The 25,676-nt window shown below is 33.4% G+C and overlaps 1 protein-coding gene across 9 annotated transcripts in view; it reads right to left on the reverse strand.

The window, feature by feature from the left end:
- Window positions 1-1,156: 1,156 nt before the first annotated feature.
- The window catches only part of Ucp4A (Uncoupling protein 4A), a 70,385-nt gene continuing 45,865 nt past the window's right edge, over window positions 1,157-25,676 (reverse strand). For 3 of the 9 annotated variants that reach the window (XM_067131685.1, XM_067131681.1, XM_067131683.1), the window contains exons 2-10: window positions 20,991-21,100; window positions 19,936-20,009; window positions 19,398-19,492; window positions 18,915-19,007; window positions 17,519-17,641; window positions 15,247-15,444; window positions 13,866-13,958; window positions 7,038-7,212; window positions 1,157-6,660 (exon numbers count right to left, since the gene is read on the reverse strand). In XM_067131685.1, the coding sequence (XP_066987786.1) occupies window positions 7,038-7,212; window positions 13,866-13,958; window positions 15,247-15,444; window positions 17,519-17,641; window positions 18,915-19,007; window positions 19,398-19,492; window positions 19,936-20,009; window positions 20,991-21,099 (960 nt within the window). In that variant the 5' untranslated portion in view covers window position 21,100 and the 3' untranslated portion in view covers window positions 1,157-6,660. Of the gene's footprint in view, window positions 6,661-7,037; window positions 7,213-13,321; window positions 13,415-13,865; window positions 13,959-15,246; window positions 15,445-17,518; window positions 17,642-18,914; window positions 19,008-19,397; window positions 19,493-19,935; window positions 20,010-20,990; window positions 21,103-24,708; window positions 24,731-25,676 lie in introns of all 9 variants that reach the window. The other 6 variants (XM_067131678.1, XM_067131682.1, XM_067131686.1 and 3 more) reach the window with 4 other exon arrangements.

The raw sequence follows: 25,676 nt of genomic DNA on the forward strand, positions 1-25,676 counted from the left end.
TCCTACATAAAAGGTGTTGGTTTATATTCCCTATGGAACAAACCACAAATTTTTGCCTACGTACACAAACCAAAGCCTTTCATCATAAAAGGCTCAACCATCTCAAAGAGTTTCAGTTGTCCCAGTTCACAGAGAAAACTCTACTACAAAAATACAATTTATTTTTAACATTTCTGCTTTTCATAAAATTCTATCTATTGCATTGTTCTACCATTGCTGTAGCGTGTTTGTTTCTGGAATTTGGTCTACTGTATTGTCTTTTTGTACCATCAACAACCTTTTGCAGATTCAAAGAAATGTTATTCTCTAACTTGACTTTCAAAAAGTTGTAAAACAATTTTTAGAGATGATTATTATATGTAATTTACTCTCTAAGCCAGGGCAGTCAAATCACTTCCAACATTGGAACCTCATCTCACTTGGATCACTACCCATCTCAGTATAGATCACTACCCTCTAGTGCTTTCCTGGTGGGTATCCTTATATCTAACTCTTCCTGTTTTTGGGACAAGCAACCATCACTTTATTTTCTATGGGCCCCTCTGTCAGTTTCTGGGTCAGATATACAATACAGAGACTCACTGTTAAGGAGGGAGACAGTCCTCACAGACAGGGCTGAGTACCTCTGCAGGTGAAATGGAATGTCAGTGTAGAAAAAAGGCACTACTGCCACTCTGCTGGCACCACCCTGGAAGGTCAGGTGGTGCTTCCCTCTAACCCTGCTCCTGCTCCACGTTACAAACCAGAATCATGTTGGACTAATCCCGCAGAACTAGGTACCCCCACCGTGGGGGCAGGAAACTGTCAGTTGGCAGTCTTTGTTATGGATAATGTAATGAATAGGTTTGGATAAAAGCCTCTACCTTGCCACAGTAAAACCACTAATTATCATCCAATCATAGCTTGTCTTGCTCAATGACTGCTAAACCTTGCCAATTCATGTTTATCTTGGTAAAGTTAGTACAGTATTTTACTGGGAGCTACATGTATTTCACTACCTAATACTATGCTATCCATTATCTTGTAAATACAGTACTTTACTGGGAGCTACGCGTATTTCACTGCCTAATAGTACGCTATCCATTATCTTGTTAATTTCTATTATAGGATTTGTTATCCCATTGTCAAAATTTCTAGGGTGCATAGAAATGTGTAATTTACACAAAAATATTTTATTGTCTATCACTTGCAATGTACTAAAATGCAGATACAATAGACACCAAAATTTTACTATCATAAAGGTCCATAATATTTTTTTTTAATTTTCACTGTGATTTTCTGACAGCGGGTTACAATGGCTCACAGCAGCCTACATTTTGAATGGTGACACAAGTGTCCTCAGCTTGCAATAGTATTTTCAAATCTGCAAAAATTATTTTCTTTCCAAAATACTCAAGAGAATGAGCTTGAACTACAAATCTTAAAAAACTATAGTCATATCTACAGCCCATACAAAATAATTCTTCTTAATATTGGTACTGTACATTAATTCAATAATCATTGGCTCCTATAACCACACCATCCCAAACACACAAGTAAATATAGTTATATAAGCCAGTGAATTCACCGTTCTGTGCTCTTTACAGTAATTACACAAGACTCATGTTTACATATTTTTATATCAGCATATATACTATATTCAATGACTAGGTTACAACAACACTATCAGGAGTCTGAGGATCAAGACAATTGCTATTCTTCATCTACTGCATCTCTGTCTATTCAGGAAGCTCTCATAAGGATAAAAAAATATATGTTTTGAGCCATTAAGAAGACAATTTGATGTATATCCAGTAATTCTCCAGTTATACAATCATACGCTATGATGTTACTTTGACCCTAATCAACATTGCAAAGTATTTCAATGAAGTTTAATTGCAATTAGGGTGTATCATAACCTCATTAAAAAAATGTAAAATTGATAAATTTTGGTTATCTGGAGTGTGCTAACATGATAATAAAAAGTGTAAGAAATTCCAAAATCCTAAAAAAATAAGTTTTTAGCATGATAACACTGCTTATTGGAAATTTATAACTAGAGTTAATGACATCAGTGGAATAAAACCTTAAAATGAGTTCGGGTTATATCATGGTGATTGTAATCATCAAGAACATAAACAAAATTAGAAAAAATCTTAACTTGAATGACCAATGAAGAACATTTCGAAATATTTCAGAAATTACATGTATTCTCGAGTTTATAATTATTGTGACATACAACCCATAATATAATTTCTGAAAAATGGGGTACTGCAAGAGAAACATATTATTGAGATTCAATTTTACAAATAAATAATCTTGTAATAAGCATGCGAGTCGCTTAACATTGTATTGTTATACTAAGAAATGTGACATTATCAACATATCATAACATAAAATGTATAACTGTGTGAATAAGGGCAAAGAATTAATTACATTAGAGTAGTAACTGAGAGCAATTACAATAAAATGTTTCTTAAAATACCAAGTTCACCGAAGGAAATTATGAAAGAGGTTTGCTTTTATGTAGAAGCAGATAAATCCTACCAACTATACCTTATGGTCTTACAAAGGCAATATAAAATCAAAACCTTGACAGGATTTCCAAAATGAGTACAACATTGGGTGCCATAAATTTCATGCACAAATGGTTTTTAAAAGTTGGAGCAGTGCTTTATAGTTCAGAAGTTTTCACAATAAGGCAATGTAGCTAACATCAACAGGGAGGGGGGTCAACTAAAAGGTTTAACACCCATTAGAACATCCTGTCATACAGACCATAAACCTTTGAAACTTCAACACGAAAAAGAACATTTCTTCCAGCTTCCACATTATTTCTGGAGACTTATCAAACTAAGCAACAACTTTATACAGCCAAAGGAAAGACATTCAATCATCATCATTCATTGTACATATTTCTCCATCCCAAGCAACAAAACAACAAAAAACTCGTAGGAATCTAAAATTTACTGGATGCTATATTGCTTACAAAATGCACTGAAACGACAAAATATACAGAACGTCACCACATTGAAATTGTGCAAAATGCTTTTCACAGTCAAATTATTAAAAGTAAACTACAGTATTCACAAACAAAAATAAAAACTACCGAGATACATATTACAATCTGGATACTATTTCATCATGTAAATACAAAATTTTACAATGAAAAATTGGAAAACGTTTTGCTTTCACACTTGTTAAATCAATGGCCTCAGAAAGTATTGTACAACAAAATACTTTTGTGAATTCTCATATCTGAGCAGTGTCTAGCACAAGGCTCTGTCATTTCTTTTATAGGTTATTATCGTTAATCTGTACAGATTCACTACATTTCAAGAATAGGCCATATTTTAAGCTGTTCGGCTACTAGATATGGTAAATTTTAGACATTCCACAACAAAATGGGTCCTAAAAGTGAGTTTTGGGCAAATATGCAAATACATGTTGGTCTGCTTTATTAATCTTGTGAAACATTTCCTAGTGTTCAAGAAATCCTAGCTAACTAAACTTCTGTGCATGATACGGCTGATGTTTTCAACAGCAGTCAGACTAACTTATATTATAAAATTCATATCTTGATCTTACTATCTGTAAATTTCACCTACAATAGTAAGTAAAAACCGGTGATGTATCTGATTTCTATGGAATAGTAAAAGTAAATTTATCCTGTCTCATTTTGCCACAAAGCAGCAGGATTGTAGAAGGAAAACTATGTATAGTCTTAACTAATAAAATGCCAACCTGACAACACCTAACCGGTGCCAAATTTTCCTAGTTGCAAGTTCTGATTTCTATATTTACAGTTCCAATGACTGTAATTCACAAAATGTGAAATTAATTGATGTCAAATCAAGTGGATAAATTCTCAATATAAAATATGAATGATTTCTGTTAATACAAACAATCAAAAGTGCCCTATCAGGCTCTTCTGTTCTGATACAGCTGTCACAAACATGACCTGTCAGTCTTATGACAATGGGCAAAGACTATTACTAAGACACAAAATAAGTAAAATGTGCCACATAGGCTAACTGCCCCTTTTCAACCATCGCTACCATTCAATCTTCAAAAGACTACCTTAAGGAGTCAAATCTTGAAAGACCACATCATCCAATGCAATATTTACTGTTAACAATTGAAGAGATAGAGCTGCATATAGAAGAGTACAGCTTACCAGCCCTATCAACTATTTAATCATTACCAGTGGTAACCAATGCTTTTAGGCTTCAAAAACCATAAGGCATTTAACAACAGATGTGGCCTCTGTCAGAGACAAAATTGAAGTGACATACTTTCCTCTCCCAGTAAAAAAGTAAAAAAATATCATCTTTATGGATTTGGACCTTGAAATTCTTATTTGGGAAGCTCTAAGAGTTACATATCTGTACATTAAAGTTCTTAAGATGTATCAGTTAAGATTTTATATTTGTATGTGTGGCACCTGAGAGAGACTGAGACAATGAGGAAAGCTTTCAAATCTCTTTGTGAAGAAACTTTTCTAACTTGAGCTGGAAAGGCCAGCCACAAATAATGATTTTTGTTTTCAATTTTTCTCTCTTTCTAGATAGCAATACAGCATAGTAATCAACACCACTGGAAGCCTTCATCCATTAATCTTGAATACATCTTACAGATTACCATTGGCCAAGCGCCGTTTTATTTACTTACAACCATCATCATGCCTTTAACGAAGTTCATCATTTCTGTCTAAAACATCTTTTCTATATTGTCTGACAAGACACTGTAAAATGTATCCAAGGGGTTATTCAAAACAAATATGCCTTAACAGACAAAATATACATTCACAGTGCACAGCAGTTCACTCTGACACATATACATACTGTATGTCCACAATGTAATTTTTCTGGAAAAGCTGATGACCATTACTCTATTGAAAAATATCATCACCCTTTGTCATTCAGGAACTTCCACAAATATAAACAATTTGAAAAGAATTATCTTGATAATACTCAATGTAAGTTATGATAATGGAAAAAGAAGAAAGGAGGAATAGATACTGAAGTGAATGATGTCCATAATTATCTTACAAAGGATTATTTTCACCTAACAGAATATGATACAGAAACATCTTGATGGACATGCAAGCTCTTGAAAACCAGATATAAAGAAAACTTGATAAAAATTTCAAGACTAAATAAAGAATGAGACAAAAGACCTGAGGAATTACAATGCCTGAATTTAGTTGTGGTGCAATCAAACCACAAGTCATTTCTACAATAGCAATTACACGAAGGCTCAGGTATGGCAACTGCACAGCCAATCGCTAAAAAAATATTTACAACACTATTAAAGCACACTGAAATTCTCGAGCCTTACAATACTAGTTTCTAGTACACTTTATATGCTAACTGCAGTGATGTTACAGGCTCAATGACTATACATTTGCATTGTTAAGGTGGTTATAATGTTATAATTATATCTAACAAAACAATAAAAATTTAAAAAATGAGCTCTGGCAAAGAAACTGCCAGATGATCCAACCTTCGTGAACTGTTATGATCCAATGGCTGGCTTTCAACATACTCAGCTCTACACTGACTGATACAGTCAAGTATTTCTAATAGAAATCCTCTGTGTTAAACTACATAACACACATCCATTCAAACCTGTGGCAAGTGACTGTTAAAACTTTTAGCCATATTGAAATCATTACATCAAAGCAACAGTAACTTATAAACAATTAAGTTGCTCTGTATTTTTTCATAACAGTCCAATTGCCTGGAGAATGAATATACATATTACACATAAAAAATCACAAATTACTTGGCTGTTTCATTATATACAGCCATTTTTATCACCACCACCACACGAAACAATACACGCACACACACTCACACACATAACTTCCATACTTGACAACTCTAATGAAGAACAAAAATAAAGACAGTCTGGTCCACAAAAAGTTACAGCATTGAACATTATCACGAACGCCAGAGATCTGGCAGTGAAAACAGTTTGTTGTTAAAAAAAATATAATTACCTGAAGTGAAAACTGTATAGCTGGTATCCTAATTAAAATATTCCCCTCAGTAAGAAGCGTCGGACTTTTGTCATAAAAAAATAAATACATATCTATGAAATTCACTTTTAAATTCACATTTGATAATAGTCACTGAAGCATTCACTATGGCCATAACAGAGGTTATTCCCACCGTAAACATTACATAACCAAATGTAAAGATGAAAATACATAAAATTCAAACTTACGTTTTGTTCAATTATGTGATCTTGGTTAAAATCAAATCCCAAAAGCTGAGCTAATTTGCTGGATTCAAACTGTTGAGGTACTTAAAAAATGCCTTAATATGAGAAAGAATAGCTTGAACGATCAGTACTGTTGTACAAAAATGCACATGAAAAACCTCTAGATCTACGCCTATAGACAACTTCTAAGCTGTCTCTTTACCACATCCTCTAATCACAATTCACTCAATACTGACATTAGTTTCCAGTTTATATACCAATGATAACAAATGACACTGTGTAATACAATGAAGTTTCTGATTTCTTTTGACTGTATTGAAATGGTTGAGTAAGAGCATTTGGATAAAGATTATATCAGGCCTGACTATTCAAAAGATTTACCTTCCTTCCAGTGTTAACATATGGAAAGAACTTTCTCCAAGCAAGCAAATCCTCTTGAGCTTTGCAATATACCTGAAAGATAATAAATTAAATTTAATATTCAATCACAGTAAATTCAATCCAGGTATGTCAAAACAATTTTCCATAAATTAAAAAAAAGCCACAGCTTAACTAAAAGATATTTTATACCATATTATTTGTTAACAAACTCCATAATTATATCATAGCAAACCTATATAATTGGATAACTACAATTACTATACAATGTTCATTTCTTAATGGTAATATGTGCAAATTTGTAAAATAAAACTAAAACAGTATTGCTTTGCCATACATTTTCAATCCAAACTGTCAACTTGCATTTTTGTACTATACTTACTTCTGTAATACCAAAGGTACTCTCATTTTTTAAGATCATCTTAAAAAGAAATATAGATATAAATACGTACCTAAAATGCAGACGTGCCACAGGCGTTTCTGATCTGCTCGTACGTAAGCCAGAAGGTGAGTGACCATGGACCCATTCGTAACCAGCATGGGAAGAAGCCTTTATAGAGGGCCCAGAATCCCTCATTGTTAACTGTCTTAACTAAACAGTCAACTGAATTTCGGTACAACAGACCTCTGAAGAATGAAAATTCCAAGATAAGAAACTGCTGTCAAAGGGTAAGTACTTTTGAAAAATGTACTGCAAGGGATGGTGTATAATAAAATTTTATCCTTATGAAAATAATCCAAACATTCAATAATAACAGAGCTATTAACTAAAATACATACCTAACCTCCCTTTAGCTATAAAAAGGTCACGAAACCTAATAAAATGCCTTGAAACTTACACATATTACATAGATAAATGAGGATGCTTACAATGCATGTGATATGCCATTATTGCTAATGCACACACTATGGCAGCAAAAGGTAAAGTAAAAAACAAGGAGAAGAAAAGCTGACAGAGTAATTTAAAATACATTAGCATGCATATTATGGGCTCCATAAATTCTTAAATGCATGATGAAAATTTTTAAAAGGCCAGCATATGGTCAATGAGTTAAAAAAAAAAAACTGAAATCTCTATCGTTCAGGTGCATTAGCACAGTTTGAAAAACTGATGCTACTGCAAAAACCAAAATATCTTTGGCACGCAAGAGGATACACTCCATCATCAATCATAAAAGGTTTGCATTTATGCTGACAATGATTTTCAAGTACTATACAGAGTAGGTAACTTGGAAGAAACCATGGTTTTACAATAAAACATGTTTTCTACAAACCATTAATCATAAAATAACCTTATTCTGTGTAAACAGTTCCCAGCTACATCAACCTGATAAATCTTGAGAGAAGAATGCCCACACTGTGCATACCCAAACCACATTCCACTGTCCTGGAATGCATCATACCTACATGCTAACCTCCATCTAGAAGACAGTGGGAATGAGGGCGGTCACAAAAAGGTTATGATTAGGGTGAATATTTAGATGACTGGCCTGTACCCCTCCAAACTGGTAAAACATGGCCCACTGTGATGATAGGTCTCAACAACATCAAGAGATTTAAGGGTAGGACCGCATAAATAAAAATTCTGACAATACCAAATGCCTGCTCTAAGGATGGCAAGAAGTTCCAGGTTGATCTAAAAAGCCAGATAAAATGAGAAGAAACAAACCTTGTGTACCTTGATTTTGAGGCACAAGAGGTTCTCTTCTGAAACATGAATAAGACCATAAAATAACCTGCTGAAGCTAATAAAAATTAAAATTCTTTATAACAAATTCTTGCACCTTGTGTGAAGGAAAACACAAGAATAAAAGTCCAGTGATGAACAATGCTTACTAGAAGACTGAGTTTTGGTGAACTCTGGGGCAAACGAAACACAAGAAGACCAAACGCTGGAATGAGAAACTTACCCAACAGGGCATGAGGCTCACTGACATGGTTAGTGGAAGCCAATGCTATATGACCTGCAGTCTGGATATGCTATATGACCTGCAGTCTGGATAGTTACATATAATAAAAAAGCATTTGTCAAAGGGTCATAGAGGGGGCCCAAGGAACAGCCTGGGCAAAATAGAAATGCTCTTATTAGTCATAAAATTTAAGCCATGCTGCACATGTCGCCTATTACAGGAACAGAGGCTTCGAAGAGATGACTTCCCTGTTTAGTACATCAAACGAACCTTACTCACTTTCTCTGGTAAAGGGGAATGGTAGATAATCTGCAAGAGGTGGCAGCAGCTGCTGCTACAACTCCAAAAAGCCACTGCCACTGAGAATACACAAGATAACCTTCATGTGTGAAGATGCAAGGACTCTGATTGACTATGAAATCAGTGAAAGTGAGACTGTTTCAGGAGTCCCCTGTAAATGGGAAGAGCTCTGAGGTTGTTCATGATGAGGTTTAGGAGTTCCAGGAACCAATCTTGCTGAGGCCAAAATGGGGTGATGTTAGGCATCTGAGAGTTGCTTGAGTCCAAAACTTCACCTTGACCTCTCTCAGAATTCTATAACATGGAAAGACACTCATTACGTTGATGATAGTAATGGAAGAGAAGGATTCTTCTTCATACAAAATACTGTACTGCAATACTTAGCAATCACAAGATTAAAATAATAACTCAACAACAGTCTGCAACACTGAGAAAAAGTACCAATATTAGATAAGTTCCTTCGATGTGCAAGTACTTGACTCTTCAAGTCCCTGGCTCCAGCTTTCAGTGTTGCCAGAAAGAATTATAAATATGAAAGCCATGAATATAGGTATTCAAGATTATATTAACAGAGAAAACATGAACACTATATTTTACAACATGGAAAAAACCGTACACCATGCAGCAAAATAAAACCTCCAAGACTACCATGTGCTGGAGAGGACAGAAATGATGTCGCAATCAAAGAGAGAAAAATATGTAAATGGAGAGATGTTTTCCTGATGATCCACCATGTAACGTCTGCTCCCTTGGAGGCCTGTCTGTCCAACATAAATAAAAAAAAAAGCAAAAGGATAATGAACCAAGGTATCTTCAACCACAGTAATCGTAACAGCAAAAAACCCGAGTAACTAAAAAGACTAAAATTAAAGCAAAAGTTATAGCACAGTAATAATAATGAAACAACATTAGAAAATTATATTTCATATTGATGTCAGTGCCTATGGGTAATTTAAAAATCAGTGATAAATAATCAGTACCTCCCTAAAATAAGAAAAAATATTGCCTTCCACTACTCTGGTCAACAAGACTCTTTTGTTAGCAAAACATGTCACAAGCACTTACTAAAATATATATTATGATAAAAGATGAAAAAAATGTCGAGTAGTTTACTGAGAGTTACTGTTTTGCCCAATTCTCCCCTCCCCCAGCATACACGCACAACCACACAAAGTGTGGTGCTGCATATGAACTGCAACTTGAATAAAAAAAATCATCTCTAGTGCCAAGAAGAAAGTATATAACTTCTTTCTCGCCACACTTAAGTAATTAGTACTCAGCATGATAAGTGGCAACTTGCTTCAAATAGATACTACTAAATATGCTCTTGATAGCTCTGATTATCAACTTTAAATCAATACTGTTACAAAAATATGGAGTGTACAAATATGGTAAGACTGGCTTGTGTAAAAATGGGGTGTTAACTTACAGTACTCATGACAATGCCTGAGTTACAGTCAGATATATTATTTATCATGGAAGAATGGTAGCAATGTTCAACTTTGCGTGACAACAGATAGCTGTAGCACAAACCTTTACTGCATGTAAGAAATTTTTTTTTTTTTTTTTAGATTGTAGCAGGTCAGAGAAAATGGTAGAATATGTCCTGACTGAATTATCAATAAAAAATATTCCACAGGCTCAACATCATGAAGTGATAAGCATTTCAAAAATGGCAAATGGCTAGTAACTTTAAAGAGAATATTTCATGATATTTATACAGATACAAACTTGCAACTTCCTGTGGCAAAGCAAATTTAAAATCTGACATTCTAGTATTAAAAAAATATATAAATATATATATATATATATATATATATATATATATATATATATATATATATATATATATATATATATATATTATATATATACATATATATACATATATATATATATATATATATATATATATATATATATATATATATATATATATAAAGCTGTTAATTACATCTGAAGTCAAAACAGATTTATGGAGGCAATTTTTATGACATGGAGACAAATATTTCAAAAGCATCCTGGTACAGTACTGCAATAATAATGGTATAGATATACTGAATACTTCACCATGACCGGGAAGTTAGTTATTTGAAAATATGTGTACAAACACAGTGACTTAAAAGAAGATATTTCAGTTTCTTACTCTGGATGTTATTTCCTGTTTCCCAATTAAAATAGATATTATTCTTTACTTAACCACTCAAATACTATTGTTTTTTAATCTTTTACTTGTGTATCAAGCAAACAGTTATAGGAGTTCTATTCTCTTGCCTCAGTAAGTACCACTAGTTTTCTCTGACTTCTCTGGAGTGTAAGAAACTGAAATAAACAAAATTAAAATAAGAACTTAAAATCCCAAGCGTCTCCATTATGAAACAGAGTTGTCATAGTTGTTTCCAGCAATATTTATTGTCAAAAAAGATGCATCATTTACAAGATCTTAAGACACTTTGCAAGTTGTCACTTGCTGCATCCTGCTGAGTTTGGTGCTTGAGCGTGGTTATAAGAGTAATGTAATCTATCATGCAAATCTTAAAAACAACATACCATGCAACAAGCAATGACAGGGAGATGGCAACTCACCATTGCGATGCTTCAGATGACGAACCTAACCAGGAAAATTGACTTCATATAAATATCTCACCTTATATACATGAATAATTATAAAATTCAACAAAGACACCCTATAACCCTCCTGGATTAATTAAAATGATCTAACAATCATGTAAAATTTAACATAATACAATTCAATGTAATACAACATACTGAGCACCTTTTATGACAAATGCAGTGGTCATTTTCATAGTTTCACATAAAATATACCAATACAGTTATTGGCCAGACCTGAATATACTGTAATTTGAAAGCTGATAATCTATGAAAAAAACTGGAGTGAGTAATAAGAAATTGATTACCTTATCATGATCCATTGCCTTAATATTTTTGTTGCTCATATACTGCATTAGTCATACCAATATACTACTTTCTAAAACACTGGCTAACAAAAGCAAGGAAGACTAAAATAATACTCTATTATTTTATTTATCTACCAAAATGTTTACTTTCCCAAAGTTATCATTTACATAAACTTACAAGTCTCTGCTTTTACTGGTATGAATGACTGGAAGTAAGGGAGCAGATAAGAAACATGGGTCCCAAAAACTAACGCAACCAGTACACATCTTAACAATACCATAACTTCACTTCCTCTACTTAAAGTAGCTTGGACACTATACTTTTGCCTTCCCAATCCCCACTACTACACCAGGCTGACTGACCAAAAACCTACCATCTCATCAAAATAAACTAAGCAAGAAACAAGTACCGATATAAAGATAACAGTGCATTGGATAAATGTCTTTGAATTTCTTATTGAAATGCACTAGAATATGACCCAGTTCACATCCCTATAGACATTAAGAAACTGTTTCAAAAATTTGAGAGAGGGTATAGGACAGAGACAGGGTAGAATGGTCAGGAGCAATGGAACCACCTACAATAATTTAAAAAATGAAAGCCAACGAGCATGCCCTTTTCACCATGATATCAAAGTAGAAGTAACACCACTAAGTAGGTAACCCACACCAGTGCATTGAAACTCAAGATAATAATTATTGAAGATGGGAGGAAAAGACTAAAACTGTCAACTGCCATAAGGTAGGATGTCAAGCTAAATAAGGGTTCCTTGAATACTGTGATTAGAGTTGATGTTTGCTACTCACAACTGTGATTAGGGTTTGAACTGAAATTTAAATTATCAAAGGTAATATTCTTATATACAAATCTATAATGAGCTAAAAGTTAACGTAATATTGTTTCAATGCACATTTTGGGGTGGTTCCCTGCTGCTACAATTACTTTCCCTCACTTCTGGGAAATACTGATGTTCCCTACAACAGTAACCTATCTCTTTAAATAAATTTAGCTCAAATAGCTTGTCTAAGACTGAAAAGATCTTCCATTATTTCATTACACTATCAACACAACCTGTCTGCAACAGAAAATTGTTCCACTAAACACACGATATATTGCAAAGAAGGATCATACCAATAAAAAGTATAAAAAATTGGTATGTAATTCAATAAGCAGAGCCTAACCTCAAACAACCAGGAGAAAAGACTCAACAAACAGAACAAAACATGTGATTGCCAAGCTTTTGAGTTGTTCACGTAAAAAAATAGTGTATTAAGTGATTACCTAGTCAGTTCATTAAACATCTTGCAAACGTATCAAACGATTAAAGTGGGTATTACGAGATGGAAAGCTCAGTTTGTCATACAAAACTATACGAGAATATAAGCTCCTGATGTACAAAAGCACATACTCTCTCTTTCCACTCTTGTATTTTGCAGGATCAACAAAACATTCTGTCAAGTCTCAATGCGAAGCCAGCATGCAGAAAACCAGTCAGATTTTTTTTAACTTACAGCGCCTAAACCATACTCCTTCACCTGTAACAGAAATAAACTAAATGCTCCTGAACAATGTGAGTAAATTTATGGTAACACCCACTCACGACTTACCTGCAGTGGCTATCAGTAGGCTGATTCATAACTCTGGCTTTGACTACGTCAGCAGGCGTGCCCAAGCAAGTCGACACCAATCCAGAAAATACACTGCAATACGAATAATACAGATACTGATACTTCCTGTTTTCCTTGCTTACTCTACGTACACTACCGATCACCGATGAGACTCCAACAAAAGCTGCAACATGCAGCTTTTCAAGTCCAACATGATTTCAATATGAATTTAACAAACAGCTGTCATTGTGTCTCTTTCTCTCTCACTTCTTGCATACAAAGTTGCACGTAATGTTGGAGATCCATCCTGTTACATTCCTTCACCTAGGAACAAGCTCAATTGGAAACCATGGGAAAAGCTGGTATCTACAACACGAATAAAATGCAGTGTCTAAAAAGTATGAGTAAATAATGGGAAGAGAAAACGAATAGACCAGCTTTTCCTCAAGCCAATGAGTAGGCTAACATCTAAACACATAACCCTGCTGCAGCCCAGCAAGATAATGCTGACCATCTTAAGCCAAGGTGGACAAGTCAAACCCACCTGGCCCGGTTGTCTGTCGGCTGGTTCATTACCCTGGTCTTGACAACATCACAAGGCGTGCCCAGGGTCGCTCCAATCAGGCCTGAGCACGCGCTGCAAGAGTAACATGTTTCCACGTTCCAAATTCACAACCCAATTAGTTTTTGCATAAACAAATGAACTTCATGTCACAGCAAAGAGATCAAACCTGCTAAATCACATTCATTCTCTATCAGATATTACACCTACGAGTGAAAAATACAAAAATCTTAGCAGTCAAATTAAAAATCATACTGATGGTGCCTGTCTTTGGAAACCAAGGTACTAAAAATTCAAAAGTATTCTCAAAACTTAGGTTAGAACTGGAAATGAAATTTAACAATTAGGAAAAACATCAATATCTATGTAACTCTGAAAGATGGAATTACTTCACGCTAATGCAGGAAGCATACAAGAATAACTTTATGTATATTTATAACCAAAAGATTCTGCATCCAGTAAATCATATAAAACTAAACATATCTGGCATCAAAAACTAATCTGTATTCCTAACCTAGTGGCAAGCTTCAATGGCCCCTTTCTATGAGGATGTATCCAGAAATGTGAAATCTATATTATTTCATGAAACAGTGGCAATACTTGATCAATATTAGAATTTAAAAGTACAAAATGACGTATAAAGTGTAGCTAAATTTTTCAATGGCATGTCTGACGCTAAACCATAGAGATGAAATGATTGTTATGCAAAATTACATCAGAGCTGATCAGTCAGCAAGTTGTTGTATGACACAGCTTTCATATTGGGCTGAATGCACTATTACATATGACCTTCATACATGCAAAACAGTGCAACTCAGTTCATGTCTCTATCAAAGAATAAGTCTACAAATTTCAGCTCAGCAAATGGGTTCCTTTTTGCTTTTTACTGAGGAAGAAACTATAATTACATTTTTGGACCAAGGTATGTTTTGATTTTTTGAAAAGTACAGCTCAGCTTACGAGCAACTGATTTTCAACACTTGTGAAATACTAATTTGGGCAAATGGGTGCAAAGTTAGGCTGGCTATGAGGTACATCAGAGTACTTTTATCCCATTTTCGAATTTTGGCACCTTCCTAATAGTCAAGGAGATTCTAAGGTTGACTTAGTTTTCTATGAAATTAAAATGTAACCTCAAGAAACATCAGGAATTACGTTGCTCAGGTTGCCAAAGAATATAAAATGTCAAGATGCTTTATATACAAAATTATTTATCCTCCTCAATGGCTGCCTTAGGAAATCTTTTTTTATGATTGACAAGCATATTAGAACAACTGTAGAAGCATAAAGTAATGCTAAATTTTCCTGTGACACATATGGCTATCTGAGATATAAGCCAACCTGATCTTGTATGTAACATTACCTGCACAATGCATGTGTCCAATACGTATCCGGAAAGTTCCAACTGTTAACAAAAAATCGTTTCACTGAGTCGTAGGTAGTCAGGTCCCCTAAGTTTACAAGTGCTGAGCGATAGACATTTGGCATACATCCTTTCCACAAACCTCGTAGTCCACCAGCACCATAGATTCTAAAAAAGGCCTCACTAGCAGAGTGGATTCTGAAATGCAAGAGTAGATATTCTCATTATTCTTTTCAGAAGGCACCATATCCTGCTTAGTGGAAAACAGTCTTAGAAATGCAACGGGCAGTTACACGAATCATAAAAAATCAAAACTATTTCACTGTTAACTCATAAAAAATGCTATGCAAAGTCACCTAGATGTCATTCCTTAAGCCAAAGCTGCACTTCTATCTTCCTTTTATTTTTCAGGCATAGCTCTCCACTTCTTTAACTTTACCTTGCTCTACTTCCCATGTTTCATTCAAGAACAAATAATTTAGATAGGACCCATGAAAATCAAGAATAATCATCACTAAACAGTACATGTAAAATAAAATGCAATATCTTTACATTTACTTTTTTCCTATAATACTAATAGTTTATATGTACTGAACTCCAAATTTAGGTTTGATGTCAAGCAGATTAAGAACTGCCTACATCACCCACAGCCTTCAAATACGTAGTATGTAGAATGAAGGTTAGAACTTGCTGTCTTGACCCTCGTGGCCTTTATTTACGGCAGTAAGGGTACAATAATAATTACAATAACAGCTCTTCCAACATATCTGTAGATTAGTAAACTGTAAGTTTACACAGACCGAGGGTTACAAAGAATATTATAACAAACATCAAAGAACACAAAATATTTTTATGGAAGGAAAAATATATTACATCACAGAAAAAAGTGAATATCCTTGTGGATGGGAAGGAACATAACAAATAAAGACAGTAAATATCTGGTGACAGATAATTATTCTTTATATATATATACTGTAACTGAAGGGACTCTAAAAGAAAAGCTGCCCCAAAAATTTCCATGGTAAAAACTTAATGGGACTTTTCAATGCTGTTACAACTATATATATATATATATATATATATATATATATATATATATATATATATATATAATATATATATATATATATATATATATACATATATGCATATATACATATATATATATATATATATATATATATATATATATATATATATATATATATATATATATATATATATACATATATACATATATACATATATACATATATACATATATATACATATATATATATATATATATATATATATATATATATATACATATATACATATATATATATATATATATATATATAATATATATATATATATATATATATATATATATATATATATGCATATTTGACAGCAGGTAAGTAACACTGAAAGTAGTATACTTTATCTATTTGAATATCAAAAAGGATGCTACTGCTTCCTGTTTTTTTTATTAATGTTTTCACAACTTCATGCATAAAAATTAAACCCTCACATTGTAATGAAAACTACCCCTAGTGCGTGTGTGTGAACAGGTGATTTTCCTCCTTTAAAAGTACCTCATCTCAGTTTGGAACAAGTGCTAATACCCAGTTAGTTTACATCCATCTGGGATTAACTATCTTCCTTGCCATGGGTAGCTAAAGCTTGCAGGACAATAAGACTTGTATTCAACCAGACTTAGGCAGAACAGTGAATGTGAAGCAATAAGCAGCCTCTGTACCATGATCTTCCATGTACTTAAGTATGAGTTACCTTGCCTGATACTATATTCTAACACACTCTTTTCTTTTATTTGTTTATTTAGGTTTTACTGCTTACAATGAGCTGACAACTGTACATTTTATTCCCTGTAACATCAATTAAATTTCCCTTGACTCGAAGCCATTTGGATGTTCCATGAGATGTTAAGATAGTCTTATGTCAAATATTTACAAAAAATTAGTAAAGATATTCATTTTAATAATTTCCCTTGAAATACTCAAAGATTCTAGATACAGTACCACTATAAATTACACATCCCAATGAAATAATCCCAAAAAATCTATGGGCAACACATAAAAAAAATCTCAAAATATACATCATCATAATCAACTGTGGCATCTGCAAACTTAACAGTATAGCAGTAGGGGAAAAAACTTGAAATTTTGTGCATGATTTAACAGATGCATTAAGAGAACACTGCAAAATCAGGCTACCTGAAATCGTATTGCAACTCAATAAAAAATGGCAGTATCATATTCCACCATACCTAGGAGGTTTTCCTTCCAATCGCCTTCGTCCCTCCATCTGCATCTGGACCTTTACTAAGTCTGCAGGAGATGCTAGGAACTGGGCAATACCACCGACAACAATTCCTCCCACAATTGCTTGCCTTATGGAAGAAAGTGTGGAAAAATCATATTAAATATCAAGCAAAAAAAATCTAAAATGTTCTGTACAGTTACTAACTTCAGAATTACATAACAGCACTGTAAAATACATCCTACATAATATCTTTATGCCATTAACAGTGTGTACCAGCAAATGACTGATTGATAATAATCTGGCATCGTAATGAGTCCACATCAACAAAAAATTAAAATGTGGAAATAAAAATAAATATGTACTCTAGGCTACTAATGCAAATGGCATAATCTCACCACATTTCAGCTTAAAGCCTTTGTGAAACCAATATGGCAAAATTAAAAAAATATAAAAAAAAAGCACACAAGCCTCAATATGTGTATGATGTGAAACAAAATATCTAACATAATTACTTTGAGTCTAGAGTCTGTTATAATAATAATAATAATAATAATAATAATAATAATAATAATAATAATAATACACAAAGCTTGTGACTGTATAGTAATATAAACTTTTACTGAGAAGGATGTAACAAGGTATATACATGAACTATAAAATCTGTTACTGCAATACAAAAATTTGAAAAAATACTGGCATATATATTCAATTTTCTTGCTTTTATACAGGATACATGATAAAAAAATCAATTTGAAATAGTAAAACATTATTCTGAAATAAAAGACATCAACAAAAACAGTCACAGAAACATAAGGATACTACAAAAGGTTTATAAACATCACTAAATGCTGATCTAAATAAGTAACAAATACTCTAACTGCATGAACATCTACAAAGAAATTACTTCATCTACCCACGAATGAATATACGAGTAAAATATTTATATGAGAAACACACCTAAAAAAATGGAAAACGTATATAAATCATTGGAATTGAATGAGATCTATGGGGTGCTCCACCTAAATCGGTAAAAGCTACGAATACTAATGAAAGCACCTAGGCAGAACACATTAAGTGAACACAAATACAAGAGATTCCCACAAGGGAAATTAAGAATATACTGAATCAAAAGACTCAATACTTAAATAATTAAGTGACAAAATGATCTAATGAGCAAATATGAAAGCTTTGGTTACAGAAAGAAAATACAAACATTAAGAACCGACACCCACAAGGGAATCGAGACTAAGTATACAGTAAAAGAACTCCTACATGAATTATCGAACCAACGACACAACTAGTAATTATATGAAATACAGAATATTAGGCCCAGCACTAGGACTTAAAAGTATCCATGGCTGCAAAAGAAGAAGCATCTCAGCAACTGAGATGTAGCGTACCAGACTGGCCTCGTACCATCGGGTCGTGTCGTGAAGAGGTGATCTCGCACTTTTTCATATAAGACCATTCGAGTTCCCGAGTATATCAAATGTCTGTGGACAGGAGGAATTTTTTTAATAGTCAGTAAAACTGCTAATTATTTCTGCTAGTTTCCATACAAATATTTACCGACAACAGACTAAACTGATCTACTATTTTAAATGAGAATGAATACTCACTTTGTACTAATCATTAGATGCATAAAACAAATAGTGTTGTCTTTATCCTTATTTGGGAATATATCGTATCACTATTAGTTTTATTTTTCTGCTTGAACATGTCACGTTGCAAGGGTGAAATTATATGCAGTCAAGTAAAATTACAATTACAAAGGAACTCTACTTTCTCAGTCAATCAGTTAATGAACAGTAATTGCTAGTTTATATCAAAAAAAAAATTATAGCAACAAAACAGAAAGAGGGAGAGACACAACACTTCCTTACCTATATACAGCTGGAGTTATTCCCTGCCACAACTTCAAGAAACCTTCTTCTTGTATTATCCCTACCCCAGTTCCAGCCAGTCCTCTGTAGGGTCTCTGTCCATAAAGGAAACATACATCAAAATCAAAAAGCCCATGGAATAAATCATGTACATGAAAAATGGCTTCCATATTTTATGCAACTGACTGTACTATTTTTACTTCCAAAATTTTTGGTTATGTTGTACCTCCTAAATATAAAAACAGTGCCATGAGGGAGAAACACTTGACTAAAATCTACTACAGCAAATGTCAAGGGGATTTTCTTGTTCCCAAAGGCATGTTAAAAACATCTATGATAGTATACTTTCCTTTTACTATTACAGTACTTTATTCAGGAAATGACAGAATAAAAAAAGCAGTCCTACAGAAAACATTATATATTAATTCTCAGATGTGATAGTTTTCACACACACACACATTTCCCATAACTACAAATATACATCATTGAAAAAACAAAAGTGAACATCACAGACAGCCTGAAAGAACACTTTACTTACGATAGTATTTCCGTTTAGCCCCTTCTCGCCCTGAATCTGCAGCCTGGTCTTAGCCAAGTCCAATGGATATGTCACTGCAAAAGTAACAGGAACATTAAAACATGGAAAAATGAAATAAGCCCTTATAATACCCAAATTATTATACATACTTCATACCTACTGTAATACAAAATGATTATTAATTTAAAGGATAATAAAAACTATTAGAAATAAACACCAACTCATAATGAGCATGACATCCAGTCTCGTATCCTTCTTTTGCCCATACAAGAGAGAGAGAGAGAGAGAGAGAGAGAGAGAGAGAGAGAGAGAGAGAGAGAGAGAGAGAGAGAGAGAGAGAGAGAGAGAGAGAGAGAATAAAACATAGGAAATAACTTCCTAGGAAGTTAGAATCACCCCTTAAGAAAATGGAAGGTCATAGGAATCTGAACACAGTACAATACAAATATAAAAATCCAAGTTTTGGCAGACAACTATGCACATTATTTTCTTTCTCTATTTGATAATAATTCTCATATAGTAATATGAAACCTAGAATCACAGACATAACCAAGGACAGGTCTATGTCCCAATTTTCTATGTACACTTCCTTTTCTATGTCATAAAAGAAATTCACTGGAAAACACCAGCAAAAATTATGGCTTTTGGCAAAAGTTGCAGTACTTGTGCCCCCATTTCTTAAGAAAACTATATTTATATATATATTTAGATTGTAATAGCACTCAATATCTGCTTAATGAGTGGTGTTGTTCCTTCTGGCATCCCTCTGGCCCCACACTGCATTGCTTTTTATTGTTTGTTTTCCAACCCTTCCTTTGGTCTCTCTACTTAGCTATCTAATTTCTCAGATGTTAACTTTCTCCACTTTTCAATTCTCAATTAGGAAAAAACCCTTCAACAAGCCCTACAAGTTACAAAGTGGGACATGAAGTAGTAGTCTCAATAAACAACAACAACAATAATAATAATAATAATAATAATAATAATAATAATAATAATAATAATAATAATAATAACAACAACACTGCACAGCAAATATACAAAGGAAACTTTACCCATCTCGGCCGTTGTCGCTGCACAGCATGATAAGATGTACTTGAACCATACTGCATCTGCAAAGTGCTGCTTAGGGGGTGGGAGTACCCCCCTCTGAGCAACTACCATCCTGAAAGAAGGGAAAATGGAACATTTTTAACAGCGTTGGAACATCCTTACTATGGAATCATGAAATGAAGAGGGAGCATATTATCAACAGTCCTACTTTCCATTATTTAGTAGACACTCATTTGCATTTAAAATTTTTGAAGAAACAAATTCTAATTTTTAATTTTCTTATGAATAAATATTACATAATTTACCATATTTTTCAAAGATTAAATAATAAATTCTCTAACATATCATCCTCAACATTACTGCAAGCTTCTAAGCCTAAGTAATGAATTAACACACGTCATTTATGACTGAATATTAAATTTTCATTTTGCCATTACTTTTCATGATTAAAAAATGCTCTTCAATAAACACTAAAGAAATTAAACAAATCAACTCTGTTGGTAACATGGAACACAATCTGACACAATGAAATGGTCATACAATCATCTAAGCCACAATGCACATTTTGTTTTGCAATAATCACAATTTTACATCTTGCAATTCCTAACTAAAAATATAGAAAAGAAATGATACAAGAAGTATATTTATATAACATACATAAATAAACACACACACACACATACATACATACATACATACATACATACATACATACATACATACATACATACATACATACATACATACATACATACATACATATATATATATATATATATATATATATATATATATATATATATATATATATATATATATATATATATATATATATAATATATATATATATATATAAAATTTTGTATTGAAGTTGAACAGGATAATAAGTTATCCTTTTTAGATGTCTCAGTTTCACGAGAATCAGACTGTTTTAACACGAGTATTTGGAGGAAACCCACTTTTACTGGTTTAGGATCCAACTTTTATGGTAGCTGTTTTTTTAATTTTAAACTAAATAATTTGTCTACTCTTTTATATAAAGCCTTCCATTTATCCTCGAACTAGCATGTTTTTAATAAGGAAATACAATTTTTACACTGTTTTTTTCACCAACAATTATTTTCCATCAAACTTATTCTTTCAATATGTGCGGAAAATATTAGAGGACAACTTCGTGCCAAAGTACAAGATTCCAACTGTTCCCAAACTTGAAGTCTATGCCAGTGTTCCATTTGTACATGATAAAACTTTTAGCCAAAAGCTTTCTCAAATTATTTCTCGCCATTATGGAGCCGTAAAAATTAATCTAATTCCAAAGAATCCTTTGAAAATTGGTTCTTTATTCAGTATTAAAGACCGTTTAAGCGACCTTATGACGTCTGGGGTAGTATATAAATATGATTGTCCTCGGTGTTCTCGAGGAACTTACGGGTTGCACCCAAAGACTTCTTAAGGTTCGTGCCGATTCTCACAAAGGTGTGAGCTATCGAACGGGCAATAAACTAAGTAATCCTGAATTTTCAAATATCAGGAACATGCCAAAAATGTGGTAATAACATTGAATATGATCAATTTAAAATCATTACAGGGGCCTCTTCCGAGCTAGCACTCTCTATTCTGGAATCGCATTATCAAACAGACAGTACCACTGTTGAATGCCCAAAACCTCCACCCTCTCTACCTGTCGAACCGTCTTCCTTGCTTTTCACTTACCCGTATTCCAGTCGCCCTCCTTCTCCCTTCTATATAGGTTGGTACCCCCAGCAACGCATAAACTATGGTTATGTACAAATGTTTTTAAAGAGATTTTTGTATATTTTATATGTATTCTCAATATTTATTCTTTTATTGCAGCCTTGGAAATGAGACTAGTTGTCTTGAAACGTCGGCAAAATAAAGATGTTTTTATGTACCAGTCTGTTTCACTGCCCTCAATCCTTTTTATATATATATATATATATAAATATATATATATATATATATATATATATATATATATATATATATATATATATATATATACTGTATATATAATTGTACATACTACATTGAATTTCAGTGCCTATTCACACTGAAGTGCTTTCTTCTTTAATAAACAAGGTTAGGTCAGACAACGGAAAGCTGATAAGGGTTATCAGCCTACTAGTTTCTATGAGATTCCTACAAAGGTGTGTTAGCATGGTATCTGATAAGGCACCTGTTATCATCCTCATATTTGCCCAGAAACTCTTAACACTGTCTACCATATGAAGCAACTGAAACCCCTTCAAAGACTCTAGTTAACTGAAAACCTACTCAATGATAAAAGGAATATACAGACATGACAATCTCCCCCGGGATAAGTATACACCATATTACGTTAGTACCATAAGTTAATGATAATCGGCAAAGGTCAACTTGAGAGCAATGGTTCTTCATAACTGTTGATATGAGGTCAATGGTACTTAATATAATCTCAAGGTCAACAGTGATTAACAATTGCCACCTCGAGGCCAATGTTATTTACCAAAGTTCGACTCAAGGTCATCAGTCTTTCACAAGATGCTCTTTATGGGCTAAATGCTAGACTGTCTGTGGTAAAAAAAAATTATGAAAAGATATTTCTTTATTCTTTATAAAAGAATCAATAATAATGATAAAAACTGAACTTTCAACGAATAATTGCGGTTCAAAGCACGTGGTAATGTCATAATGAGGTCCAAAGTTTCATCAGGTCATTGTACAAAGAAGGATGATAATGCATATGTCAACATACTCCTTTGTTTCAATAAACAGAAGAAAAAGCCAACATTTGATATTTCACAATGTAATGCACTTAGGCACAAAAGTTTCCTTTACAGAAGAAACCTAAGACTCTTATACCTTCCATCCACTGCAGGAAACCCTTTTACTCAACCATTGGTTATTTATCTCATATATATCAAACTCCTTGACAGGTTTAAATTTACTACAACATACCCATGACCCCCCTTTAAAATACCATTCTCCAAATCATTACATAATTTAATCTTATCAGATTACCCCCTTGAAGCTGGGTACTTGTCACAACAGACGTATCTCAGTGTGGTGAATAACACCACTACCCCTCTCTGCAACCTGGTTTATATGATCTATATTTTGATAAAACCAACGAGTTACGAGTCCTGTAATTGTTAACTGTTACGGCACTACAGATGTATTCAATAGGTGTATAGTTTTCGGTCACTGTTCATTCAAATGTTTTCATTCCTTATTCTTCTCAAAGAAGAGCACTTTTCTAAAGTAAGATCAGCATTTCAAGAAAAATTATTGGTGCCAAAATTACAATACCCTTCCTTGCAAAACAACATCATTAAAACAAGGCATTACTTAATAAGTTCAGCCTATTTTCTCTTCAAAATCCCAATTTAATTTTTTCTGAAACCTGAATTTTTTAGAAAATAATTTGACATAGTATCCTTGTTCTTCTTCAAACAGCAATTTATTTCCTTCTTATGAAAAACTATATATACTGTATATATACTGTATATATAGTGTGTGTGTATATATATATATACAGTATATAATATATACACATATATATATATATATATAATATATATTAAACAAAATACATTAATAAGTTTTGTTGAATAAGACTTCAGTTAAGCATTGCTGAAGAAACTTATAACAAAAGGTGATCCTAAACTACGTGACATAGCATATCATAACACTGCAATGACTAATACACATTACACTTACCGGTTGCTATTCATCCTTGCAGCTTGAAAAACATAATAATAGAAACATTTAGATATGCAAGGTCACGTAACACTGGATTTGCCAGAGTTCATATAATAATAATAATAATAATAATAATAATAATAATAATAATAATAATACTATACATGGATAGGTTAATATTTTTACCATTACCCTAAATAATATCATTATCTTATTATTATTTAGTACTGATTATGAAAATCTATAAAGTATATCGGGAAGGAGAAAATGAAGATAGGAATGGCTGAAATTAAGGAAATTAGCCTCATTATAACGACTGCTCCCGTAGTACTACAAGCCTTAATGATGATCATCATCATAATAAAGCTTCCTATAAATCATTATCTTTCGACAATAAGCTTCCTATAAATCATTATCTTTCGTATTATCATCAACTTTAAACCCCTGAATTCTACATTAACGCAATTAACTCTGTCAAAACCAGGAAATAGACGAAAACGGATAATTAACACTGACCGAATGAGGCGAAGCCTCTTGAACAAACCTTGCCAGTTCTTCACCAACGTTCGATGATGAGGGTGGGGGGTGGTGAGGACGAGGGGTGGATGGTGGTGGGTAATGGGGAAGGGGGTGGGGCTTACGGATGAGGAACGGGAGTTGTCTCAGCGTTAGGGATACTACACACGGGTTACATAACGGAGATTAGCCCCGCCGGATGGTAACAGCTGCTCTGCTGCATATCCTGTGTGGCGAAGTGGTGATGTGATGCATTTTGTCCAGGGAAATACTTGCGTAATGAATGACACGTGGCCTGTATACCGAAATAGATACCGTGCGTTGTCTATACCGAAAATTACCCCCCCCCCACGTTCTGTAAAGCGCAATACGGAATTAATGCAATCATTTTGCATGGCGATAGAAGAAATACGTTACGCCAAATATAGAGAATACGAAATACAGCAAGCCCTACTTAGCAAAACGAATAC

The sequence above is a fragment of the Macrobrachium rosenbergii genome, chromosome 30 (genome assembly GCF_040412425.1).
Source record: "Macrobrachium rosenbergii isolate ZJJX-2024 chromosome 30, ASM4041242v1, whole genome shotgun sequence".
In the NCBI taxonomy this organism is placed as follows: domain Eukaryota; kingdom Metazoa; phylum Arthropoda; class Malacostraca; order Decapoda; family Palaemonidae; genus Macrobrachium; species Macrobrachium rosenbergii.